The 25079-nt window shown below is 41.0% G+C and overlaps 1 protein-coding gene across 4 annotated transcripts in view; it reads left to right on the top strand.

Moving 5' to 3' along the window:
- The first annotated feature begins 2062 nt into the window (after positions 1-2062).
- LOC110960716 (collagen alpha-6(VI) chain-like) overlaps positions 2063-25079 on the top strand; it is a 153731-nt gene continuing 130714 nt past the window's right edge. For all 4 annotated transcript variants that reach the window (XM_051956905.1, XM_051956907.1, XM_051956906.1 and 1 more), the window contains exons 1-8: positions 2063-2179; positions 7308-7415; positions 10051-10632; positions 11359-11985; positions 13068-13100; positions 14306-14920; positions 22812-23372; positions 23808-24383. In XM_051956905.1, coding sequence (XP_051812865.1) covers positions 7322-7415; positions 10051-10632; positions 11359-11985; positions 13068-13100; positions 14306-14920; positions 22812-23372; positions 23808-24383 — 3088 coding nt within the window. In that variant the 5' untranslated portion in view covers positions 2063-2179; positions 7308-7321. The remainder of the gene's footprint in view (positions 2180-7307; positions 7416-10050; positions 10633-11358; positions 11986-13067; positions 13101-14305; positions 14921-22811; positions 23373-23807; positions 24384-25079) is intronic.

The following is a 25079-nucleotide window of genomic DNA, read 5'->3' as shown; positions in this document are numbered from 1 at the left end:
TAGTTTCCTGGAGCCCAGCATGTCATCAGAGTTGTCTTTTATCAGCACTTGCTCCTGCTGGCCCTGAGGTCGCTAGTTTCCCTGAACCAGTTAGTTTAGAATCCGTTCCTTTGCAGTATCATGACCTAGCTCCAGTATTTAGCAAGTCCCGAGGCATGTGTCTAGTTGACTCTATAGCCTATCTAAGTCAGAGAAAATAACTATGGAAAATTATATCTGTGAATCACTTGCTGCTGGGATTATTAGGCCCTCGTCATCCCCTGTAGGGGCAGGGTTCTTTTTTGTGAGTAAGAAGGACAAGTCACTTAGACCCGTTGTTGACTTTCGGGGACTTAATAAGATCACCGTTAAGAACTCTTACCCTCTGCCCCTCATGGATTCAGCATTTAAACCCCTTCAGGGAGCTAATATCTTCACCAAACTCGATCTGAGAAATGCATATCATCTGATTCACACTAAGGAGGGAGACAAGTGGAAGACAGCCTTTAAAACACCCTTAGGACATTTTGAGTATTTAATAATGCCTTTTGGTCTTACAAATGCCCCAGCTGTCTTCCAGAACCTCATTAATGACATGCTCCGTGACATGATAAACCGTTTTGTTTTTGTGTATTTGTACAATATTCTGATTTATTCTCAGAACCTGGAGGAGCATGTTAACCATGTGCGACAAGTCCTGGAGAGACTTCTGAAGAACCGCCTGTTTGTCAAGGCTGAAAAGTGTGAGTTTCACGGCACTACTGTTTCGTTCTTGGGATATGTGATTTCTCCAGGACAGATCAAGATGGACCCAGGAAAGTTGTCGGCAGTCCAGGATTGGACAGTCCCTGAGACAAGGAAACAGCTTCAACGTTTCCTGGGATTCGCAAACTTTTACAGGAGATTCATCAGAGACTACAGCAAGGTAGCAGCTCCTCTAACCTCTTTGACATCAACCCTCAGGGCATTTTCATGGTCACCAAAGACGGAAGAGGCGTTTCAGGAGTTGAAACGTTGGTTCATCACAGCACCAATTCTCACACAACATGACGCTGCTCTCCGGTTTCTCTTGAAAGTAGACGCCTCCTACACTGGAGTAGGGGCGGTGCTGTCCCAACGTTCCCCTCTAGACCAGAAAATACCCCCATGTGCTTTTTTTCTCACGGCGCCTGTCCTTTGCAGAACGGAACTATGATATAGGAGACAGAGATCTATCAGATGTCAAACTGGTTGGAGGGGACTGAGCAACCTTTTATTATTTGGACAGATCACAAGAATCTAGAGTATGTAAAGTCCGCTAAATGACTTAACTCTCGTCAGGCTAGATGGTCACTCTTTTTTGAATGTTTTAACTTCTCCTTGTCTTATCGTCCTGGGTCAAAGAATGTTAAACCTGACGCCCTTTCCCGACAGTTCACGTTAGTAGAGGACTCCACAGAACCAGAGCCTATATTGCCAAGATCATGCCTCATCGCAGCTCTAACCTGGGAAGTGGAGGCAAATGTGTGGTGTGCTCAGAATCAACACCCAGATCCAGATAACGACCCTGATGGAAAAATGTTTGTTACTGATTCTGTTCGCCCTCAGGTCCTACAGTGGAGGCATGCGTCACGAATAGCCTGCCATCCAGGGACCAGCCAGACGCTGGAGATACTTCACCAGAAGTTTTGGCGAAAAAGATTTTTGTTGCACATATTTACAGGTGTTTTTTTCTCTCCAGCTGTTATATAAATAATTTTTTCCTGTTTTTTTATTTACTTGATTACCTGTAATTTAACATCCACAATTTAAAATGTGTAAAATAACAGTAAATTATAGATAACTGTCAAAAGCCTATTTTTACAGTGTGATTTTAAAATATCTGCATCAACAACTGTAGCTTCTCCTGACCCTTTTTCACACTATGTTGTATATCGTCAACTTTTTGCCCACATTTGCTGTGAATTTTATTGATTACTTTTGTTTTGTGACTTTATGGCTGCTTATATCACATTCACACTTGTGAAACATTGAAGAATGACTGTAGGTTTTATCTACCTCCCTGAAGAATTTGATAAAGGAGGAGGAGGAATCTGGCTGGATCCAAGCCTTGCTCCTCCTCCTCCTCTTCAACCTCTTTCGGTTTATAAGCGAGCAGAATTCATCCTGCAGCTCTGAACGTGGGACTCCTGCATTTGGATGCTCATGCGGCAGCAGATCTGTAAGTGACTAAACTTCTTATACTTTTGACTTATTTTGTGCTTTAAAAATCCTTGTATAATCAGAGAATACTCATTTTGGATAATTTTAACCTGTAAAGTGACTTCTCACATGCACAGTTTGCTTTTTCTAATGCATTTTATTACATTTGAGAGGTTGCACAACTCTAAGCTGAAACTAATGTTTTCTTGGTTGTTCATTTAGTCTTTGTTGTGATTTATTCCTTTGATTTGTGCTAGGAAAACAAAGAAATGTCGGTTATTATATATTTTTAAATAAGCATAAATTTAATTATACTTTTCTCTTTATTAAAAGTATTCTTCACATGACACAGATTTTGTTGTATGAAATAAGGATTTCTGAAGCCTTTTGAGAGGCAAATATTTCAACATTTAAACATTTAACCATCGCAACAGTAATGAGAAGCAACAGATAAAAATTGAGATATAAGAATATAATTAGACATAACATTATGACCGCCTGCCTAGTATTGTGTTGGTCCCCCTGATGTGGTCAAAAATGCTCTCAACCACTGGTCATGGATGTCTTATGACATTTTACATCTCCCTGTTCATCGTGTTCGAACTGAAATGGGTAAAAAAGTTTTCAGTTACTCTGCTCCCTCTGCTTGGAATGCCCTCCAATCCAAATTGAAGTTGTCAAAATTTGTTTCATTGGAGGCTTTCCACTCTATTTTAAAGTAGCAACAACGTAAGTCCTTTGAACGGTGCCTGTGTTCTTAAATTATTATTGTAAAAATGACTCCTGTATTTTATGTATCTAATTACTTGTATTTAATATTTTAGTGCTTGTTATTATTGTTATCTGTCTGTTTTGTTTACTTTGACGTTTGCTGCTGCCTCTTGGCCAGGTCACCCTTGTGAAAGAGGTCTTGATCTCAATGGGTCTTTTACCTGGTTAAATAAATGGACCTCTCAGGGTGTCTATAGGGTCTGGCACCAGGACGGCTGCAGTGGATCCATTGGGTACTCTGGGTTGCGCCGTGGGGCTTGTGGGAATCGAAGTTGTTCAACTGCATCCTGTTGATGCTAGATAAGAATGAGGTCTAGGAATTTTGGAGGGCAAATCAACAGCTTGGGCGATTATCATGTTCCCCAATGACAATTGCCCTGATTGTTTGATGTTTTTACGATGTGGTGGGGTGCATTTTCCTGCTGGGGTAGGCCATTACCACTGGGGATTACTATTTGCATGAAGGAGTGTGCTTGTTCTGAGACAACATATATTTTGGTGTCTAAGCCTCATCAACATGGATGTTAAAATCCAAGGTTTTCCAGTAAAACACCACACAGTACCAATATGATCAGTGTTATTCACTTCACCGGTCTGTGGTCATAATGTTGTGGCTGATCGGTGTACATACACATATATATATTCAAGTGGAAGGAAGTTCCACTTGTGGGGTGATTTGCTTGTGTTTCTTTCAGTTGTTTCAATAGTTCTAACATTCTGAATAATTTGGAAGTTTGGGTTGTTGGTTTGAAAAAGCGCTGGGAACGTGTCACTTTGGGTTATCAGTCGATAAAGAGAGAAAATAATCATCAAAGTGTTCCAGAATGAACATTATCAATAGTTGCAGTTGAATGCTAGATAGTTGAAAATGAGTAATAAAATCTTGCTCACGAGGAGTAGTCATCTCAAGATGTCACTAATAATAATAATAATAATTAAACAGTCACAGGAGACATTTTCCTACATTGTATACTTTCACATTAGTACTTTAATTAAATTTTGCAGATTTTTACTGACATAGTTTTCCTTTAAATAACATTTTAAATGCAGGACTTGTGTTTTTGTTTGTATGCTATTCGTGCTTTAATAAAGGATCTGACCAATTCATCCACCAGTGAATTTTTATATAAGTGCATTGATTTGTCAGCTGGAGGAAGCATTGCTTTGTGATTGTTATCCATTAAGAATTTCACCACCGTCAGTCCACAATATTATACCAAGAGATCAGGACTGAGGCCACCGAATATTAATCGCCAGAAGAATTAAAGTACTTGATTGATCATTAAACTGCCAGATTCACAGACTGGAGAATCAGCTGGTTGTTGTCTTCTACCGGGCTTTGCAAAAGTTCTGTTACACGGTTTCATGATCTTTAGAGACGTTTACATGTCAGAGTGAAAAATTCCATTCAACAAACTGAAAGTTCTACCTTATAGGCAGGTGTCATTAATACAAATTTGTTCTCCGGTGAAGTTGTATCAAGATGGAAGTCAAAGGAGTTGAGATATCTGCTCTCCTTCATGCTGGCCACAACAAGTCTGACAGAGCCAAGCAGCTGAACATCAGTCGGATGACCGTCCACAGAGTCGCGGAGAGGCTCAAGAATGGTGAAGATCTTTCAGATCTTTTAAGAATGGTGAAGATCTTTCAGGTCTTCACCATTCTTTAGCCTCTCCGTGACTCTGTGGACGGTCATCCAGCTGATGTTCAGCACGAAGGAGAGCAGATATCTCAACTCTTTTGACTTCCATCTTGATACAACTTCACCGGAGAAAAAAAAATTGTATTAATGACACCTGCCTATAAGGTAAAATTTTCAGTTTATTTAATGGAATTTTTCACTCCGACATGTAAACGTCTCTAAAGATCATGAAACCGTGTGACAGAACTTTTGCAAAGCCCGGTGTGTATATATGCACATTAGAAAAGTAATTGAATTTCAGACTATTAGTTGGATGAAACAAATCATTTCAATACGGCAACTTTGACTCTGATAATTTTAGCTTTTCATGGGCCAAATAACGAACAGATGAATCAGTAAAATAAGTAGAACTGCCTTTATTTAACCTAATGATTTTTTTTAAAAGACACATAAGTTAAAATTATTTAAAATGAAAAGATAAAAAAGAATAAAGAAGGAGAAGAGTCTTGAAATTACAAGCAAGTGTACAATTTTGAGATAAAAAGTCAAAGTACAGGGGAAAACTTAAAGTAATGAAGGAAAAAGCCAAAAAATATTGGAAAAGATGAAAAAGTTCAAGTTAAAAAGCTGATATTTTAAATAAAAAGTGACTAATGAACACTTGAACCAACCACTGACCCCTGTCTTCCATAGATATACTGAAGAGTCTGAAGATTTTAATGTTATTTTCGTTCATGCAAGCTGCATCAAAAGACAAGCAGCAGTGTCTGTGTTCTATATTCTGTCTGAAAAGTGCTCTGCAGTCACAGCTGAGATGCCTCCAGCCGAGTGCTCATAAACGGCTGACAGTTGTCTGGTTTCCCCTTCCACCCTTTGCAGTTCGAATATATCACTTCTGCATTTTTTTTTTAACAAACTTAACTGAACCTCCCAAAAGCAAAGTATATTTTTTTCCACCCAAGGCACCTTATACCGTTATCTTGCTGTATAAAGACATTTAATGCAACAAAAATCCCTGTTTGTGTATTAGCTGACAAGCATCTATAAACTTGTGCTTTTTTGCTTTCTGTCATCTCATACCTCCTCAGAGTTATGTTAAAGAGCCTTTATTGTACTTTTAAATCATTTAATAAGAAATCAAAGCCTTCCCTTGACCTCCTCAGAAACAGCTGATTATTTATCTACAATAACTTCAGTATTTTTAATGAAACCATAAACATTTTTACCTTCATAATATGGATATTTTCAGAGTTGCAGGCCCTCAATGTACTTAGGAGTTGGTCCAAATGTCATGCCTTTAAATGTGCTTTTTCCTCAATTTCTGAGCATCATAACGCCATAAGGAGACACATGAAATTTTTCCAGGCTGAAAAACACATTTGAGCTCCGTTAAAAACTGCAGTCAAATCAGTTTTACAAGGCTCACCAGTGATCATGTGTAATTTTGATATCTAATTTGTCTTTTCTATGGGGAAGGAACATGATGCTGCAGAAATTATGAGGATCCTCAATAAATAGAATCTTGCAAGTGATAAAATATGACTATTAGAATTTTTTTAGATGTAGAAGGAATCGCATCTTGAAGATGGTCCTGGTATCAAATGCTGGTAAAAATCACACCTTTCATTTCCTTAACATGTTCTGAGCGACCATCCATCACACATGCTGATATGAGCCTTGAAATTTTCCTCAAAACGCACTTTTTAAATTTAGAGAACACATTCAGGGTACCAATGCTTGTTTCTTAACTATATTATAGATATTAAACTGCTGCAGTTTTGCTGTTGAAACTATGATATATCCCATAATATTGTTGCTCAAAGTCTGTTACAGAACAAAAAACTGAATAAGTTTTAAATTGTGGCACCTCGAGTTGATGTAAAGTGAATTTGGTTGCAGTTATTAACAGAGTTCAAATGTGTTTTTCAGCCTTAAAAATGATATGTCAGTCTCCTGTGCTTGTGAAGTTATGAGGCTCAGAAATTATGTAAAAGTAAATTCTAGGTAAGTAATTTGGTATGGGGGCATTATTGTAGCAAAACTATTTGTCAATGCGAATCGGGAGTTGTCTGTCTGTATTGCAATCCATGTGTCCGAAGTGAGATTTGTCAGTGTGTAAAAGAATTTGTCTGTGTGAACTGAGATTTGTCAATGCAAACCGGAATCTTCAAAAGTCGTCTGAAAATTTATAATTTGTACATGTAATAAGATTTGTCCATGTGTACAAAGAGTTGTCCATGCGTACAAATGCATTTGTAGTTGAAAAATTTACGTATCCCACTACACATCAGCAGAAAATACAGACAACTCACCAGTTACGAGTCGTTCAGTTTCACAATTGGCTGTTTTATTTTCACATGACTTTTGCTACACTTCTGCCATGAGTGAGATTCATATCTGAAAAATCTTTGGGTTTTAGCTCCCTGACCTCAGGCTCACAGGCTCGTCCATGCTGGCTGCCTTCCGCTCTGCTGCCCTGTACCTCGGCAGTTCTCGCAGTCTTCAAGGCATCAGGCGGGGCTATGCCCCAGAGTCTTTGAGCAATCCCGACAGCTGATTCTGTGGAGGTCGGGAGGAGATTTTTACTGATTTTGTTGGTTTTATGTGGAGTAATCCTTTCTGCATTTTGTCCAAAACTATTCATCATCACAATACGTTGGGCTCCTAAAATTTCGGCACAGTGCTGTATGTGAAGATAAAGGTTCAAACTATCTCGGTTCTGTCTTTGCTGTAGGAAGAGAGAAACCCATGAGCTGGTGCACCATGAAGGGAAGAGAGGGTATTCTTCTCTTCAGCCTCATCACAGCTTCATATTTCTCTGCCATCGCTGCTCAGGCAACTGGTGAGTACCAGTCATGTTTTTGAAATCTGAGATGAAAAAGTACAGTATGTATGAGGTATTTGTGTGTTTTTTACTTGGGGGGGATTTTGTTTCCTGTTCACTTCCATATTATAAAAAAAAGTAAGTGAACATCACAGCTGGTGAAACTGAAGCAACGGAATGCTGTTGGTTCATAAATTAGCTCATCACAATGACTCTCTTTTTTGCTCCTGTGTCACTGTAAGATCATCTTTCACTGCAATACAAAGTCCTGTGCCTCTTTGGAAACAACACAGCCATGGAGGTGTAGGGAAGAGAACTCAAATGTATTCTGTGTCTTATGACAGAATTAATGTTTATTTTTCAAAAATTAAAATAATGTGGATTCAGCATGGCCAACATTTTTCTGAGTGTCCACAGATGTTACTATCACTGGAAAAAAAGATGACTCCTCATACTACAGATATAAGTATTTACATTTTTACAGCCTCTCCAAACTTTTTTTTTTTACTTTACTCTGCACATTAAGAAAGACGTTTCACCATGCTGAATGTATCTTCCAATAACTTGCTCCTCTGTGTGGCGTTTGTTTTTTTGCCATGCCGCATTTTTTCGATAAATGGGTAAGTGCAGAATTAAAGTACATTTAGGCTTCAAAATTTTTGAAAGATAAACCTTTTTTTTTTTTACAGTGTTCTGCTACACATTCATCAATAATAGATAATATACTATCAAAGGATTGTTTGGCTCAGCGTACACATCAGTGGTATAATTTTACTGCATGTTTTATTTGCTGTTTGCTAACCCAGCTTTAATCACAGTATCAGGGTTGCTAATCCATGCTAATGTTAGCTTTTTCTGAGGAGTAGTAGCTTTATATTTAGCTAGCTGTTACTGCTGACCAACAGAACAAACTTACTAATGGAAAAAACTAAAAAGAATTTGTCTGATCCTGATAATATGCATAACAGGGTTGCATGAGGTAGAGTGAGACATTCCATCAAGGCTGACAATGTTACGAAACAACCCGGTCTCACGGGGATTCGTGAAACTGTCACGTAAGTTTTAGTTTCGGTTTCGTGTGCACCAACACGATTTCGTCATGTTTTTCGTGCCGCTCATCACGAAATGTTTTTCGCTGTGGTAATCACATCTGAAAGTGGTTTATACCAGCGGATTCATGACGATCTAAGCTGTTCATCGGCGTATACTGCTTGTGTGATCGCGTTTGCGGCCGCCGGCCGCCGGACATTCTTGAAATTCCTATGCAAATTGGTAAGTGTACCACCGGCTTATGGTTAGGTTATGGTTAGGTTATGGTTATGGTTATGGTTAGGGTTATGTTTAGGGACGATGTCATGCAAAATATAGCGTTGGATTCGCCACGGTTTTACATTAAAAATATAATATACACATTCTTTTGAAATACGTTCTGAGTGGCACGAAAAGTCCGCCGTTTAAAATACATTGGTGCGCATTTCGTGGTGAGCGGCACGAAAAACATGACGAAATCGTGTTGGTGCACACGAAACCGAAACTAAAACTTACGTGACAGTTTCACAAATCCCCGTGAGATCGGGCTGTACGAAAATATGAAAAATAGAAGAGGACGTGGCTTTGCTCTACCCATTCTTTTGGAAAACTGTTTGATGATGTTAATTCCAGCGTTTCATGAGATTCACCGTTTTCTTCTTCTTCTACCAGCTAAAAAGGTTATGCTAACAGGGTTGCATGCATGTTATGGGACACACCGGCCATGTATAATTGTTTAAAATATTATGTTGATTAAAAAAATCTCACAATTACAAAAGACATCAATGAAAAAATAATACCAAAAAAGGAGATTTAAATTTCATTCTCGCTGTTTTATTTGAGAGTCAATGTGGTCATTGCTGGGGTGAGACAAAAGAAAAATGGCATTTTAGGGGGAACTCCAGACTTAACCAGTATTTTAAAAATATTTTCAAACATTCTCTTCTAATTTTTTTTTAGATTCAGACTCAGGACAAACACATTTACACAATGACTGCATGTTTTAGTATTTTGTACATGGATTATTTGAAATTTGATGGGTGGGACGTAAAATGTCCTCCAGTTCTGGAATGACCCTAATGTATGTTTTATGTTCCTCTTAGCCTCTCCTGTTTTCTCCTCTCTGCTCTGTGGAGGCACTGCCTGCTCTCCACCTGCAGTCACATGTTTTGTCACAGCTGAGTCAGTCATGGTTTCTCAGTTGGGCAGTGAAGCGCAGAATTTTCAGTTATTTACAGATTCTGCTGCAAATGCTTTTAATTTTGAAGAATTTTTATGTGTAATGAAGAGAATGAAGTGATTCTGATGAAATGTTACGATTTTAAGCCTGAAATTGGTCAGTTCTTCTGACAGAACCACAAGTCACACATGATTAGTTGCATGACTGTCAGAAAGTTAAAAATTCTACAATTCTTTCCGTTTTTACAGTTCATGGCTAATAAATAGTGTCATCCTGGTGATTAAAAAAAGGGAAAAGAAAACATGCCTTTCAGACCTGCTGACAGGTTTTGAGGTTCAGAGGGTGAATGGATATTGTTGCTTTTAATGTGACTGTATAACCTTATACATATGTTGTGAGATCTGTATTGAAAACGCAATGCTGATATTTTTCTTGCCTCTTCAGAGTGTGAAAATGCCACTGTGGGCGACATTGTCTTCCTGATCGACGGCTCTACGAGCATCGAAGACAAAAGCTTTCAGGAGGTTCGCACATTTCTGAGCAACGTCATCAGGGGTTTGGACATCGGCCCCAACAAAGTTCGTGTCGGTTTGGCCCAGTTCAGCGATGATACTTACCAGGAGTTCCTGCTGAATGAGCACATGAACAAACAGTCCCTGCTGAATGCGGTGAGGCAAGTGCCCCACCGGAAAGGTGGCACACTGACGGGACAGGCCCTGGAATTCCTTTTGGAGGAGTACTTCACCAAACAGGCCGGGAGCCGAGCTGATGAGCGGGTGCCGCAGATCGCTGTGGTCATCACAGACGGAGACTCTTCGGACGACGTGTCAGAACCTGCCAGGAAGCTGAGGAATCATGGTGTCCTGTTGTTCAGCATCGGAGTGGGACAAATCAACCAGGAAGAGGTTAACAAAATTGCTAGCGTTCCACGTTTCCGCCTCAACATCGACAGCTTCGACGCTCTGCAGAAGCTGACCAACACTCTGCTGCAAACTGTATGCGACTCCATTGAGAATCAGCAGAAAGGTGAGAGCTCATTAACAGAGTCCATGTTTTCATTTGGATTTCAGTTTTACAAGAAAAATCACTCACCAAAGTTTTGAAACGCTGAAAAGTCGAGAGCATCTGTGGAAGTTGGGTTGTGATTATTCTACCTTTAACCTCCTCTGTCTATCAGGGCTTCCAATAACAATTACCCTTCTGTCCATTAATCTAAACAACAGCAACAATCTAAACAGCTATTTTCCCTCCAAAAAAAGCAAAATTGCTTTCCATCAATGATCTTTCCTGCTTAATGCTCATTCGGGTCACTGAGGGGGTTGGAGTCTATCCCAGCTGACTTAAGGTGAAGCAGGCGACACCCTGGACAGTTCACCAGTCTATCACAGGACTGCATATAGAGACAAGCAGTCACACTGACATTCACACCTCCGGACAATTTAGAATCACCCATCAACCACAGCGTGTTTTTGAACTGTGGGAGGAAGCCAAAGTACAGGGGAAAACCCCACGCATGCACAGTGAGAACATACAAACTTCATGCAGAAAGATCCCAGGCTGATGCGAACCGGGGACCTTGTAGCTGTGAGGCGATGGTTCTAACCAGCGACCCACTGTGCAGCCGCAGAATTACTATTTCATTTAAAGTTTTTTTAAATTTTGACAAACTGGATATCAGTTTGCTCTGAGTGTATCAACCCTGCTGGGCTGATGAGATTTGCTGTAATGAATTTTTTCTCTGTTTTCTTTCAGCTGTCGCAGAAAAATTTTCAGATCTGTTCTTCTTGGTGGACAGCAGCATGCCTCAAGCGAAATTCAGCCAGTTCAGGGCGGACTTCATCAGAATGCTCACTCGGCACAACATCGGAGCGTCGACCCATCGTGTCGGTTTGGCCCAGTTCACTCGGAACGTCAGGGAGGAATTTAGGTTAAATACTTACCAAACCAAACAGGAGATAATACAGGCTGCCCGACGTTTCCGACTGCGCCCCCAACCGGGTCAGCCAGGAAACGTGAGCGCCGCCATGCAGTACACCAAGGCTAACTTGTTCAGCGCCGAGGCAGGCGGCCGTGCAGAGCTGGGCGGGAAACAGGTTTTGGTCATTGTGCTTGCAGAAGACCCTCCAAAAAGCGATCCTGTGTATCGTATTTCTGCTACACTCAAACTAGATGGGGTGATTATGGTGGGGATGAGCGGCGGTGCCTCACTGGACGCACTGGAGCGCTTCGCCAGCGACGGGTATGCAGTTGATTCTACTCAAATGGTTTTCCTGAATCAATTCTTCACTGTCCAGAGAGGAGAGGCAGCTCCTGTAGGTCCTGGAGGGAGGCCGGGTATTACAATTGAGCCAAGTCTTGCAGGGAGGCCAAGTGTTGGAGGTGAGAACGTTTATTATTGTCGTCAGTTACTGTAGAGTAATGAAATCTTTATTCGCAATATTACTATAAATCTAAACTATTTAAATTTCTCTTTTTAAGCCTCTGAAATCTTTGTGTTTTCTGGGTGTTTTTTTGCTTCTGTCTACCTTTTACTCACTGTGAGCTCATTTTCTTTACTGTAATATAATTCACCTCTATGGAATCAGCAAAACAATGGCTAGAAGGAGAGAGACCTAAGAAATGTCTTCTGTGCAGTAGTTGGAATGTTGAAATCATTCAAAATAAACACAGAAGTTGAATTTCTTTGATTATTTATTTTTCCAAAATGAAAAAAAATTGAATCAACAAGTCCACAGGTGTTATCAGCACTGGAAAAATACTGTAAATATTAAACAATTTACATTTCTATTTTATTTCCATGCTTTCCTCCTCTCTGCTCTGTGGAAACACTGCCTGCTGTTCACCTGAAAACTCAGAATTTTTCACTATTGGTCACAGCCAAGTCAGTCATGGAGACTCAGTTGTGCTGAGATGCTCAGAAGTTTTAGTTTTTTTACATGATCTTTTTAGAGCAAACTGTTATTTTTTACCCCATTATTTACGCATGTGAAATAAAGATTTTATTTCCCTTTTTTAATATCAACATTTAAACCTAGATTTAGTTAATTTTCCAACAGAATGGCATGTGGAATGTCACACACAGCAACAAAAATAACTGCTGGAAAGTGGAAAACCTGGTGATTCGTTCTGTTTTGTTTTGTTTTTTTTACAATTTTTTTGACTGATAAATTGTAAAATTTTGCAGATTGAAAAAAGAATGCCTTTGAAACCCAGGCTTCAGAGGCTTAAATTAGTCTTTTTTTTTTTTTTCTAATCATCCACTGATGTGAGAATTTACAACATCTTTAACTGGAGTCAAAAAGCTACAAATGTGCAATAAAGTAACTATTTGAAAATGATCCCTATGTAGTTTTCTACTAATTTTTGTACTAAAAACTACAGATTTCGAAGCTGTTGAAATGCAAAGAAATGTAAAATATACATTTGTAACACTGGGTTTGCATTTGGTTTCATGTCTTCAGTAGACCCTACCCAAGAGGATCAAATCACTCAAGGTGAGAACATTTATCATTGTCATCTGTTCCTGTGGACACTAGGATCTAGTTAGAACGTACAGGTCGTTTCTTATTAATGACTGAGTCAGACACGTAGAAGAACATGGTTTTGATGAAATGTTAGAATTTAACATCACACGTGATTAATTCAAATACTATTGGAAATGTGAAAATTCTGTGATTCTTTCTATTTTTTGTTCTTCTGCCATATAATACAAAACAAATGATGGCAAAAAATGTAATCAACGTGTCCAACATTTTCACAAATGTCCATAAGTGTTACTAACACTGGAAAAGGATTTTGACAATACATATTATTGACAATTTCCTAAATGCAGTTTACGTTTTTTAAAAATTTGTAAATACATCTGTAACGCAACAGCACTTGGTAAATATCACATTTGACTGTAACAACTTCTCAGTTATTTGGATATTTTTTATTTTATGCAAGGTGTTTTTTGAGCAAATTGTTATTTTTGGCAAATTTTAGAATGAAACATGTAAAATCATGTGATTTTGGTGAAATATCAAATTTTCAAGCTGGTCAGTGTTGTCAAAAGAACCATATGTCACACATGATGTGCTTAGGGACCATTTGAAATTCATAAATCTAAATTCTTTTTTTTTTTTTTACAGTTTCTGACTGATAAATAGTGTCATTTTGCCAATTAAAAAAAGATAATAGAAAGAGGTTTTTGATCTCATAATTGATTTTCATCTACTTTTTTTTTAAAAACTGACTTAGAACATATTTAATAATTCCATTGAAGTTTATTTGATTCAAAATGCGTTTCCTGCTGTTCTTTAGAAAATCCATGAAATATCACAATTTTAAGTTTAGATTTCGGCTAATCTTCTCAACAGAACAGCATGTCACTGAATACATTCAGGGACCGTCAGAAATGTCTAAATCTGAAGATTTTTTTGTTCTTTGAGTTTCTGTCTGACAAATGTCCTCATTTGTTCCATTTTTTTGACATGCCTTTCAAACTCGCCAGCAGGTTTCAGAGTACGGAAGGCTCAGGTACACAAATCTAAAAACCCCGTCTTTAAAACAGCTGTAAGCTGACAACATGTTTTCATGTTAAACAAGCTGCCCTCAGACTCCAAACCAAAGCCCCAGACTCTGTAAAACATAATGAGTGCTTCTGTTGTGTCTAAAAGGTGAAGAAGCAGATGGCTAACTATTGATACTCCTTTCATAGAGTGCAAAGGAGCCAACGTGGCAGACATCGTGTTTATTGTCGATGAGTCTGGAAGCATCGGAGAAGCCAACTTCCAGCTTATGCGCACTTTCCTGAGCTCGATCATCAGCGGCCTGGAAGTCGGTCTGGCTCGAGTCCGATTGGGCATCGTTACCTACAATGAAATGCAGACAGCGCAGCTCTACCTCAACACGTTCCAAACCAAGACCGACATTCTGCAGTTGATCAACTTCATGCCGTACAGCGGAGGTGGGACAAACACCGGAGCAGCCCTGGACTTCACCCTGAAAAACATCTTCAATGAGAAACGGGGCAGCAGGAAGGGCGTCCAGAAGGTTGCAGTGGTGGTCACAGATGGTAAATCCCAGGACAGCGTGGTCGTCCCAGCAGCCACTCTCCGTCGGGCTGGGGTCACAGTTTATGCCGTGGGAATCAAAGATGCCAACGAAGCAGAGCTGAGGGAGATGGCGACTTCTCCCTCGGAAAAGCACGTGTTCATTGTGGACAGCTTCACCCAACTGAAATCACTGGAGCAGACCCTGCAGAAGAGCCTCTGCAGGAACATCATAGAGGACGCAATCACATCTGTTGACAGCAAAACAGACATCAAAGAAGGTTTGGAAAATGAAAAGTATTACTTGTATTTGGGATTTTGTGTAATGTTATGTAACCCTAAAAGTACTTGGATTTCATTCCCAGAAAGAACAGCAAAAATTGTCCAGAAAGTCCAGAATATTTTCAATTCTAGTTCTTCATAAGCAGCCTGGACCACAAAGAAACAGAACAAAATAGAAAGGCATAAGAATTGAACACAAACAGCAGCTAATTGAGTGCAAACAGAAAAAAATCTGCTTTCGACAAGAAAGGGATACTATTTTTAAAATGGCTGCAAAGACATTAAAACTGACTAAACTAGATGCAAAATGCACAAACACACACAAACATGGAGAATCAATACAGAGACACAAGATTAGTCAAAACTAATACCAAGAGTCACAACACAATGAGAAAAAGAGACAAACTGCAGTGACACAGAAATTAACCTCAGAGACACCCAAATACAGAAATACACAATGAACACAAACTGTTATTAATTCAGTGCCAAACAGAGATAAAACCACCTGTTAAACACACAAAAAGCCCACTATTTTCAAAATGGCTGCAAAGCAACACAGACCAATGTGTAAATGGCCTCACTAGAAGCTGATCTAGCTATTCAAACAGCTAAACATGGATGAAGAAACTTCACAGACTCTGGTCGTCGTACTGTGAAATTTACTGACTCTTCCTTTATTTTGTGAAACTGTACAGAATACAGAAAAACAGACAAAGCACATGTCAGTATCTGTACTAAAATAACAATGCCAGGCTAAAACGAGCTAATTTGCATAAGGGTGCTAGCTAACGATTAGCATCGCAGTTCGCATAAAAATTAGCATACGGTTGAACACAGTTTACAGACCATTAACAACGTTTATCCACCCAAATGTGCTAACAAACTGCAACGTACAAGGTGTCTAATCATCTTTACCAAGCAACAGAATAGAAGAAGCCAGGAGAGTGAAGCTGCCATGTTTTGCTTAGACACCGTTTTGCACAACTTCCTGTCTGACGTCTTCTACTGCTATCTTAAAAATGGCAAACCAAAGGCAACCAAAAGCGACCACTAGATGGCGTAGTTTAGCAAGGATTATTTCTAACATTACTTACAATGAACATAACACAATGAAATAGGGACCTAAAGTGAACACAAATAAATGCAAAATGACTGCAGACAAAACCTAAATGGCCAAAAAGAGATTCAGATTGACTAAACGTGACGCAAAATGCACACAAAGGCAACATCAGTGCAAACAGACAAAACTACAGCAAAGACATGTTACATCACTCAAAGCAAAGACAAGACACACTACAAGATCAGGAAGACACGAAGATCAAGTGGAAGGAGAAAACTATCAGAATCAGAATGCGGTTTATTGCCAAGTAGGTTTTTACACGTACAAGGAATTTTCTCTGGTGCTCTTGGTGCAAGTACAGATAAAATAAAATATACTGACAGTCAATAGAAACTTTGAGGTAGAAATGTACGCAAAATTCTACTTGTAGGGGGGTTGTAATTATCAGGCATGTTATTTGGTCGCGGATCGAGGTATCAATTTTGAGACCCAACCTGAATTGCCCAAATTCGATGAGAAAAAAAATATAGGGTGTAAGGAGTATAGGGTTGGATCGCACGTAGTTGTCAACAGTGCGCTGGCAAAAGCACGAGTTGGTAACAACGATTAGAGAGCATTATCGAAAGTTAGATGTAGCTGGGAAAGCGAGGTGCATGGTGTGCGACGATGAGACAAAATACAGCGACAGAGGATGCCAAGCGCTGATAGACCACATGAAAACGAAAAATCATGCCAGGAAATTGTACGAAAAGCGCTCTAACCACCAAATGCCCAGCAATTTTTTCACCCGGCGGAGGGAAGAGACGCGACAACAGGACCAAACATACGGGATCAGTAGTGTGTACTTGCAACCATAGACATAATAAAGAGTAGACGCCGCTCGGGGTGCTGCGCAGCGAGAAATACGGCCGCCCTCTTGGTCCAGTCGCCCGCTCCACTCAGCGCTGTTTGACAGCGCATTTAATCCATCTTAACTCTGAATATTAAACTGATTTTCACGCGGTTTTTTTTTTTTTTTTGCTGCAAATGTCATATATGTAGCTATGATACAGGACAAATGGTTCGGCGTATTTTAATATTCATAGCGGGATTAACAGTAATGGAATATTCTGATATTAAGCTCCACTGTAGACAGGTATTTTGCAAACACTGTAAACACACACACACACACACTAATATATGTTAGAGAAGCAGATAATGGCAGTAAAGTCAATTAGCCTATTTTAATAATTAGAAGAGACAATATATGATTACGCTATATATACATATATAAACAAAATACTGACTAATAAACACATATTTCTATATAAAACAATAGATAGAAGTTATATATCAGAGAAAATGAATATATATGAATCATATGTGGAGTATTAATATAATCAATATATCAGAGAAAATTATTATATAAATCATATATAGACTATCAATATAATTCATACATATATATTAAAAAATATATATCAGAAACTGATAATATAGATATATATATTGTTTGATATAAAAATGTGTTCATTAGTCAGTATTTTGTTTATATATGTATATATAGCATAATCATATATTGTCTCTTCAAATTATTAAAATAATTGACTTTACTGCCATTATCTGCTTCTCTAACATATATTAATGTGTGTGTGTGTACAGTGTTTGCAAAATACCTGTCTACAGTCGAGCTTAATATCAGAATATTCTATTACCTATCATTATTATTATCTATTATTCCCGCTATGAATATTAAAATACGCCAAACCATTTGTCCTGTATCATAGCTACATGTATGATGTTTGCAGCAAAAAAATAAAAATAAAAACGCGTGAAAATCAGTTTAATATTCAGAGTTAAGATGGATTAAATGCGCTGTCAAACAGCGCTGAGTGGAGCGGCTGACCGGACCAAGATGGCGGCCCCACCGCTTGTCAGCCCCAATGGACAGTAGTGGTCGATGCGGCGTCTACTCTTTGTTATGTCTATGCTTGCAACAACCCAGTGGCATTGCCCCACAAGTTCCTCAACAGAAGAGGCTCACTCCCATGGTCGATCGGAAAGCACACATAGTGATGACTTCATGTGGCTCATTCAAATTTGAATCCAGTATAAATATTTGGTTTCATCACATTAACATGACTTTGTGCTGTTTTTGGGGGGTGCCTAGAAGGTCCCATACAGACATTTTTTTAAGCCTTCATGTTTAAAGAAATCTAGGTGTCAGAGTTCACCAGAATGCACCATTTCAGCCTTTAGATTTCAAAGGTTTCTTGCATGGGAAACCCCCAAACCCTCCCCCCAGCTCGGTCGCTCCGCTCCCTCACTTCCAAGGATTCACTTATTTGCTAATTTCCCAATGACATGCCTGAATTATTCATTGTGGATTTACTGATGATCTAGTGCCCTGGTAGTTGAGATAATGATGAGTTGTCATTTTGTCATGATTCATTGCACATGGGTTGGTCACTTTGCAAAAGTGAACCAAATACACACCAAGCAATACTCAGTGAGTATCTGCACAATTTGAGAATGGGTTTTGAAGGCCTAGAAAAGGCCCAAAAAAGGCCACCATTGTTAGTCCAGTGAACAGCATCATGCCGCGTCTATCACATGAACAACGTCTCCGGGCACTGGGTATGGTGGAGGCCGGTTTGAGCTACAGTAATGTAACCAGGCGTATGGGCTGTTCCCAACCCACAATCAGAAGCCTGGTCCAAAGCATGTGCCGACGGATTGCTGCCTGCATCGGAGCAAATGGAGGCCATACTCGGTATTGACTGTTGTGATTTTGTGTTTGGCAGGTGCCATTTTCTTTTGTGAAATTCTTTATTTTGAATTAATTCTTGAAACTTTAGATTTTTGTTTCTGTATGCCAATATGCTAAACAAATGATTCATATGAAGAAAATCCAATTTCGGGCTTCAAAATAAAAATTATGTTGAAAAATATGGTCTCAAAGTTTTTAATGACTGTCAGTGTAAGATAGTAAGTAAAGAGATGTAAGAAATATGGATAAAATAGACAAGTTATGTACAGTTACTACGCAGCAGTAATGATTATAATCAACAGAGCTGATTTGCAGTGGCATGGGTAGTGTTTATCAGCGATGCAGCAGAGGGGAAGAAGCTGTTCTTGTGGCGAGAGGTTTTAGTCCTGATGGACCGCAGCCTCCTGCCTGAGGGGAGGGGTTCAAAAAGTTTGTGTCTGGGGTGAGAGGGGTCGGCCAAGATCTTGGTTGCATGCCTTAAAAGCCTAGAGGTGTACAGACCCTGGAGAGATGGCAGGTTACATCCGATCACCTTCTCATCAGAGCAGATGATGCGTTGCAGCCTGCTCTTATCCCGAGCGGTGGCTGCAGGGTACCAGACGGTAATGGAGGAGGAGAGGATGGACTCTATGATGGCCGTGTAGAAGTGAACCATCATAGTATTTGGCAGGTTGAACTTCTTCAGCTGCCTCAGGAAGTACATCCTCTGCTGTGTCTTTTTGGTTATAGAGGTGATGTTCATCTCCCACTTCAGGTCTTGAGAGATGATGGATCCCAAAAAGTGGAAAGACTCCACAGTGAGCACTGTGGAGTCGGAGAGCTTGATGGGAGCAGGGGGGGCTGTGTTCCTCCTGAAGTCCACCACCAACTCCACTGTCTTCTGGGTGTTGAGCTCCAGCTTGTTCCTGCTGCACCAGGTCACCAGGTTGTCTTCCTCCAGTCTGTAAGCAGACTCATCCCCATCAGAGATGAGTCTGATGAGGGTGGTGTCATCTGCAAACTTCAGGAGTTTGACAGACTGATCCCTGGAGATACAGCTGTTGGTGTACAGGGAGAACAGCAGTGGGGAAAGAACACAGCCTTGGGAGGAGCCAGTACTGATGGTCCTGGTCTCGGAGACTTGCTTCCCCAGCTTCACATGCTGCTTCCTGTCAGACAGAAAGTCTGTGATCCATCTGCAGGTGGAGGCAGGCACACTCAACTGGAGGAGTCCTGGAGCAGGGCAGGGATGACTGTGTTAAAAGCAGAACTGAAATTCACAAACAGGATCCTGGCATAGGTTCCTGCTGAGTCCAGGTGCTGCAGAATAAAGTGGAGAGCCAGATTGACGGCGTCGTCTACAGACCTGTTGGCTCTGTAGGCGAACTGCAGGGGGTCCAGAAGAGGGTCTGTGATGGCTTTTAGGTGAGGAAGCACAAGGCGCTCAAAAGACTTCATCACCACAGAGGTCAGAGCGACAGGTCTGTAATCATTAAGTCCAGTGGGTCTTGGCTTTTTCGGGACAGGGATGATGGTGGAGGTCTTGAAACAGGCTGGAATGTGATGTCAGTGAAGACAGTTGATCAGCACAGTGTTTCAGGGTGGAGGGGGAGACAGAGTCAGGTCCTGCTGCTTTGCGGGGGTTCTACCTCTTGAATAGCCTGTTAACATCTCTCTCCTGTATTGTGAGCTGGGTCTCTGGGCTGGGGGGGTCTGGATTGTTGGACTGTCGAGGGCTCTGAGCCCCTGCTGGGGTGTGGGGTATGGGGCCGGTTTGAAGAGGTGTCCTAGAGGTGTGAGGTGGGGGGATGGGATCGTCAGTTGACCATTGCCTTTCAAAGCGACAGTAGAACTCATTCAACTTGTTTGCTTGGCGCTGGTCGTTGGTAGAGTGAGGGGACAATGGCTTGTAATCATAGGCGTCAGTTTAGGGGGGGACGGTGGGGACGTGTCCCCCCCACTTTTTGTCAGGGGTCATTTTGTCTCCAACATTCAAATTCTTCACATGTAAGCCGTTGTAAACCCAGTTATTTTCAGTAGTATAGAAAATTCCGACGCTCCTGAACGCACCATCCGCACTCGGCCGAGAGTTGCACAGACACGCAGCACACCTTCGTGAGGTTAAAAAAAAAAAAAAAAAAAAAACACGCAAGATGCTAAATTTGCACCTGTGCCAAGTGGAAGCTCCGACCAGAGGTGTGCAGGGGCAAAATTTCGGCCCGGGAGAATTAGTACTATAGCGGCCCACAGACCCCTCTACCTGCATGTACCGATAGCTCAACAGCTTGAGCCTCCACCTTTGGTGCGGTGGTTGTGAGTTCGAGCCCAGCTTGGGGCATTTTGCTGCCGTTCTTCGACATTTTCTCAAAGTGCTGTGGTCTCCATCCCCCCCACTTTTAAAAACAAACTGACGCCCTTGCTTGTAATTGGTTATTTTTTGCAAGCCTTTCCAGACAGAAGCAGAGTCGTGAGCAGAGAACTGTTGTTGGAGTGTCTCTGCATACTGCCATTTAGCAGCTCTCACTGCTTTGCCAAACTCACGCTTAGCTGCCCTGAAGCTGTCTCTGTCCCCACTTCTGAACGCCCTTCCTTCTCCAGCCTGAGTGTTCTGAGTTTTACGGTGAACCAGGGTTTGTTGTTGTTGTTGTAAATCACCCTGGTGCGTGATGGTACACAGCTGTCCTCAAAGAAGCTGATGTATGACGTCGCCGCGTCTGTGTATTCGTCCAGACTGTTGGTGGAAGTCCTAAAAACATCCCAGTCAGTAGAGTCGAAGCACACCTGTAGCTTCCCCACAGCATCGCTGCTCCACTGTTTTGATGTCCTTACCACAGGTTTGCAGAGTTTTAACCTCTGCCTGTAAGCAGGAATCAGATGGATCATGACGTGGTCAGACTCTCCCAGCAGGGGACTGCATGATAGGCGTTTTTAACGGTGGTGTAACAGTGATCCAAGGTATTCTCCTCCCCGGTGGGGCATTTAATCAACTGTTTGTAACTGGGGAGTTCGTGAGTGAGATTTCCCTGATTAAAATCACCAAGGACGATAATCAGAGAGTTCGTGTTTTTACGCTCCACACACTGAATCTGGTCTGCTAGAGTGTGCGCTGCGCCTCCAGCGCGCTGCCAGCTGGTGGAATGTACACGCCGACCAGAATGAATGGAGCGAACTCACGGGACGAGTAGAATGGTTTGCAGTTAATAATGAGGGATTCCAGGTCGGCTGAACAGTGTTTCTGGATCATAGTCACATCGTTACTCCAACTACAGCTGATAGCAAATACCTCCGCCTTTTCTCTTGCCAGAGAGGTCCGCTTGCCGGTCCGCTCTGATAAGTTGGAACCCCGCCAGCTGTAGCACAGAGTCCGGTGTATTCCCACACAGCCAGGTCTCCGTGAAGCAGAGGGCAGATGAGGAGGAGAGGTCTCTATTTTTACCCAACCATAATTGAAGTTCGTCCATTTTATTGCCCAGAGAGCGCACATTGGAGAGAAAAATCCCCGGCAGTGGAGTACGGTGTCCGTGCCTGCGAAGACGCACAAGCACCCCGGCTCGTTTCCCCCTCCTCCGGCGTCTCCAGCAGATAATGTTGGCCAGGGTGAGCGCACCTCTGACCAGAATGTCCCATAAATCCACAGATGATACCATGAATGTGGGAATTAGGTCCGCTGGGGTTGTAGCCCTGATGTTTAGGAGTTCATCTCTGGTGAAAGACCTCCTGTTTGCATGGCAAAAAAATAAAACTATGGCACAAAACTAGACAAAACAGAGCGCACCAAAGCACCATGGCGGCCGTCCGTGGCGCCATCTTGGATGGTCACTATATACAAAGAGACATAAAATGAACACAAACAGGTGCTGACACACAGGAAATAATCACCTCTTACATACAAAAAGGACTATTATTTGCAAAATGGCTGCAAAGAGACACAAAACAACCACAAAATGACCAGAAGGAGACACAAAAACAGTTCACCAGTATTTTCTTTACTTCACTGCAGCGCTAGTTACCTTTACTGAAACACTTGCCAGTGTCTGAATGTTGATATTAAGCTTTACTTTGTTTGGTTGTGTAGAAAAGCTAACTTTGTGTTTCTTTCCAGCTTGTGAACAAAAGGATGAAGCTGACATCTACTTCCTAATAGATGACTCATCCAGCATTAGTGACCCAGACTTCTACGACATGAAGAAGTTCATTATTGAGTTTCTTCAAATCTTCCGTATCGGACCACATCATGTTCGCATGGGGGTTGCAAAGTACTCAACTTCACCTTCTCTAGAATTTGACCTGACAAAGTACTCTGACGCTAAGAAGATGGAGAAAGCTGTGGCGGCAATCCCTCACATAGGAGGTGACACATACACAGGAAAAGCGCTGTCGTTCATGGTCAATTATTTTAAGGAAGCGGTCACATCACGTAATTCCAAAGTCCCCGAGTACCTGATCGTCATCACCGATGGAGAATCTACTGATGAAGTCAAAGCTCCTGCAGAAAAACTAAGGGAACAAGGCATCACCATCTACGCCGTTGGGGTGAAGAACGCGACCCAAACTCAGCTGGAAGAGATCGCTGGCGATCCCAAGAGGACTTTCCATGTCAGTAACTTTGATGCCCTGAAGTCCATCAAAAATGGAATCATCACAGACATCTGTTCTCCAGAGGGTGAGAGAAGAGGCTGCACTTTTATTGTCATATTTAACTTATACAGCATACAGCAGAAGTAAGTACACCCTTGTGCAATATTGCATAAATGTCACCTGATTGTGAACTGTATCACCCTTTCAATAACTGCATTACTTCATAGATGAACAAAGTAGAAACTTAGAGCAACCAAAGTGGATCCAGCTGTGACTACTGAAACTAAACTGAGTCTACCTGTGATTATTAAATCATTTTAACTGCATGAACATGGTTCTAAAATGAGCTTTGAACAGTAGAACTTTCTCAGTTTTGGACCTATGAGCTGCATGCCGACACCATAATCTGAATGGGGTGCCAGTTTTGAATCACTGACACTGACCTGATATTGCACAGGGGCATCTTCCCTGTACTGTATGTGGAAGCTCATACTAACACTTCTGTGTTCTGTGTCCACAGTTTGCAAAGACGTACCAAGCGATGTATTTTTCCTGACGGACAGCTCTGAGAGCATCTCTGCGGTGGACTTCCAGAAAATGAAAGATTTCATGAAGTCTGTCATCAGCAAGTCCATCGTGGGTCAGGATAAGGTGCATATTGGAGTCATGCAGTTCAGCACTGGTTTTCGTCTTGAGTTCTCCCTCACAGATTATTACAGCAAAGCAGAGATCTTGGAGAATATCGATAAGATGGAGCAGATAAGCGATGGCACACGCACGGGACGGGCGCTCACAGAGGTGTTGAAGTATTTCGATGCCTCTGAAGGAGGACGTCCTGAGCTGAGGCAGAGGCTGGTGGTCATAACAGACGGTGAGTCCAAAGACGAGGTGTTAGGTCCTGCCACTGCCCTGAGGGACAAAAGAGTGGAGATCTACGCCATCGGAGTGATGGACGCTAACGGAGGGAAGGGCGCCAACCTCACCCAGCTGCTTGAGATCAGCGGTGCACAGAACAGAACCTTCACTGGTAGAAACTTTGATGCTTTGAAGTTACTGGAGAGCCAGCTGGCCTTGAAGTTCTGTGATCCACAGAGAGGTAAGACATGTCTGAAAAGCTCCTTCATATTAACCAGATGAGTTTGTAGATGCATTAAGGTGGTATTTGTTTATATATGTCTATAATTATCAATTGCCAATATCTAACAACAAGAAAAATGAAAAGGCACGGCTTTGTTTTACAATTTTCTAGTTTAAACAAAAACTGAACAAAGCACTGTTTATGTTTCCAGAAAAAATATTTTAAAAATGTGCTTTCAACTCTGTCCAAAGCTGAAAAAATGTAGAGGTACTGTTTTTATGATGCTTCAGTTGAAGTGTTCCTGCAGAAATGCAGAAAACACATTTTACACTGAGAAACTGCAGGTTTTTATTTGCTCCAGTTAGAAAGTGACATTTTTTCCACCAACAGCAAAGACAAAGGTCCATGTTATCTATCAAAAAAATTAAGAAAAAACAACCACTTTTTTTCTGCTGTGCATAGAATAGAAACACTTTACTGTCAAAAGATTTTTTAAAAAAAGCAAAAATTTAAAAGCTGCTGTTTGAAATCTCTTTATGCTGTCAAGAGCTTGAATTCTTGCAGAAAAACCACATCTTATATATAAAAAAAAACAGCCCACAGTTTATTTTTTTATGTGATTTGTGGTTATGCTGCCAAAGAGAACTAAAACATGACAGAAATTGTGTATTTTCTAAAACATTTGTCAAGATAAGAACTCATTAGCTCTTCACT

The sequence above is a fragment of the Acanthochromis polyacanthus genome, chromosome 12 (genome assembly GCF_021347895.1).
Source record: "Acanthochromis polyacanthus isolate Apoly-LR-REF ecotype Palm Island chromosome 12, KAUST_Apoly_ChrSc, whole genome shotgun sequence".
Lineage (NCBI taxonomy): Eukaryota > Metazoa > Chordata > Actinopteri > Pomacentridae > Acanthochromis > Acanthochromis polyacanthus.
This window is presented reverse-complemented; position numbering and strand designations above follow the sequence as displayed.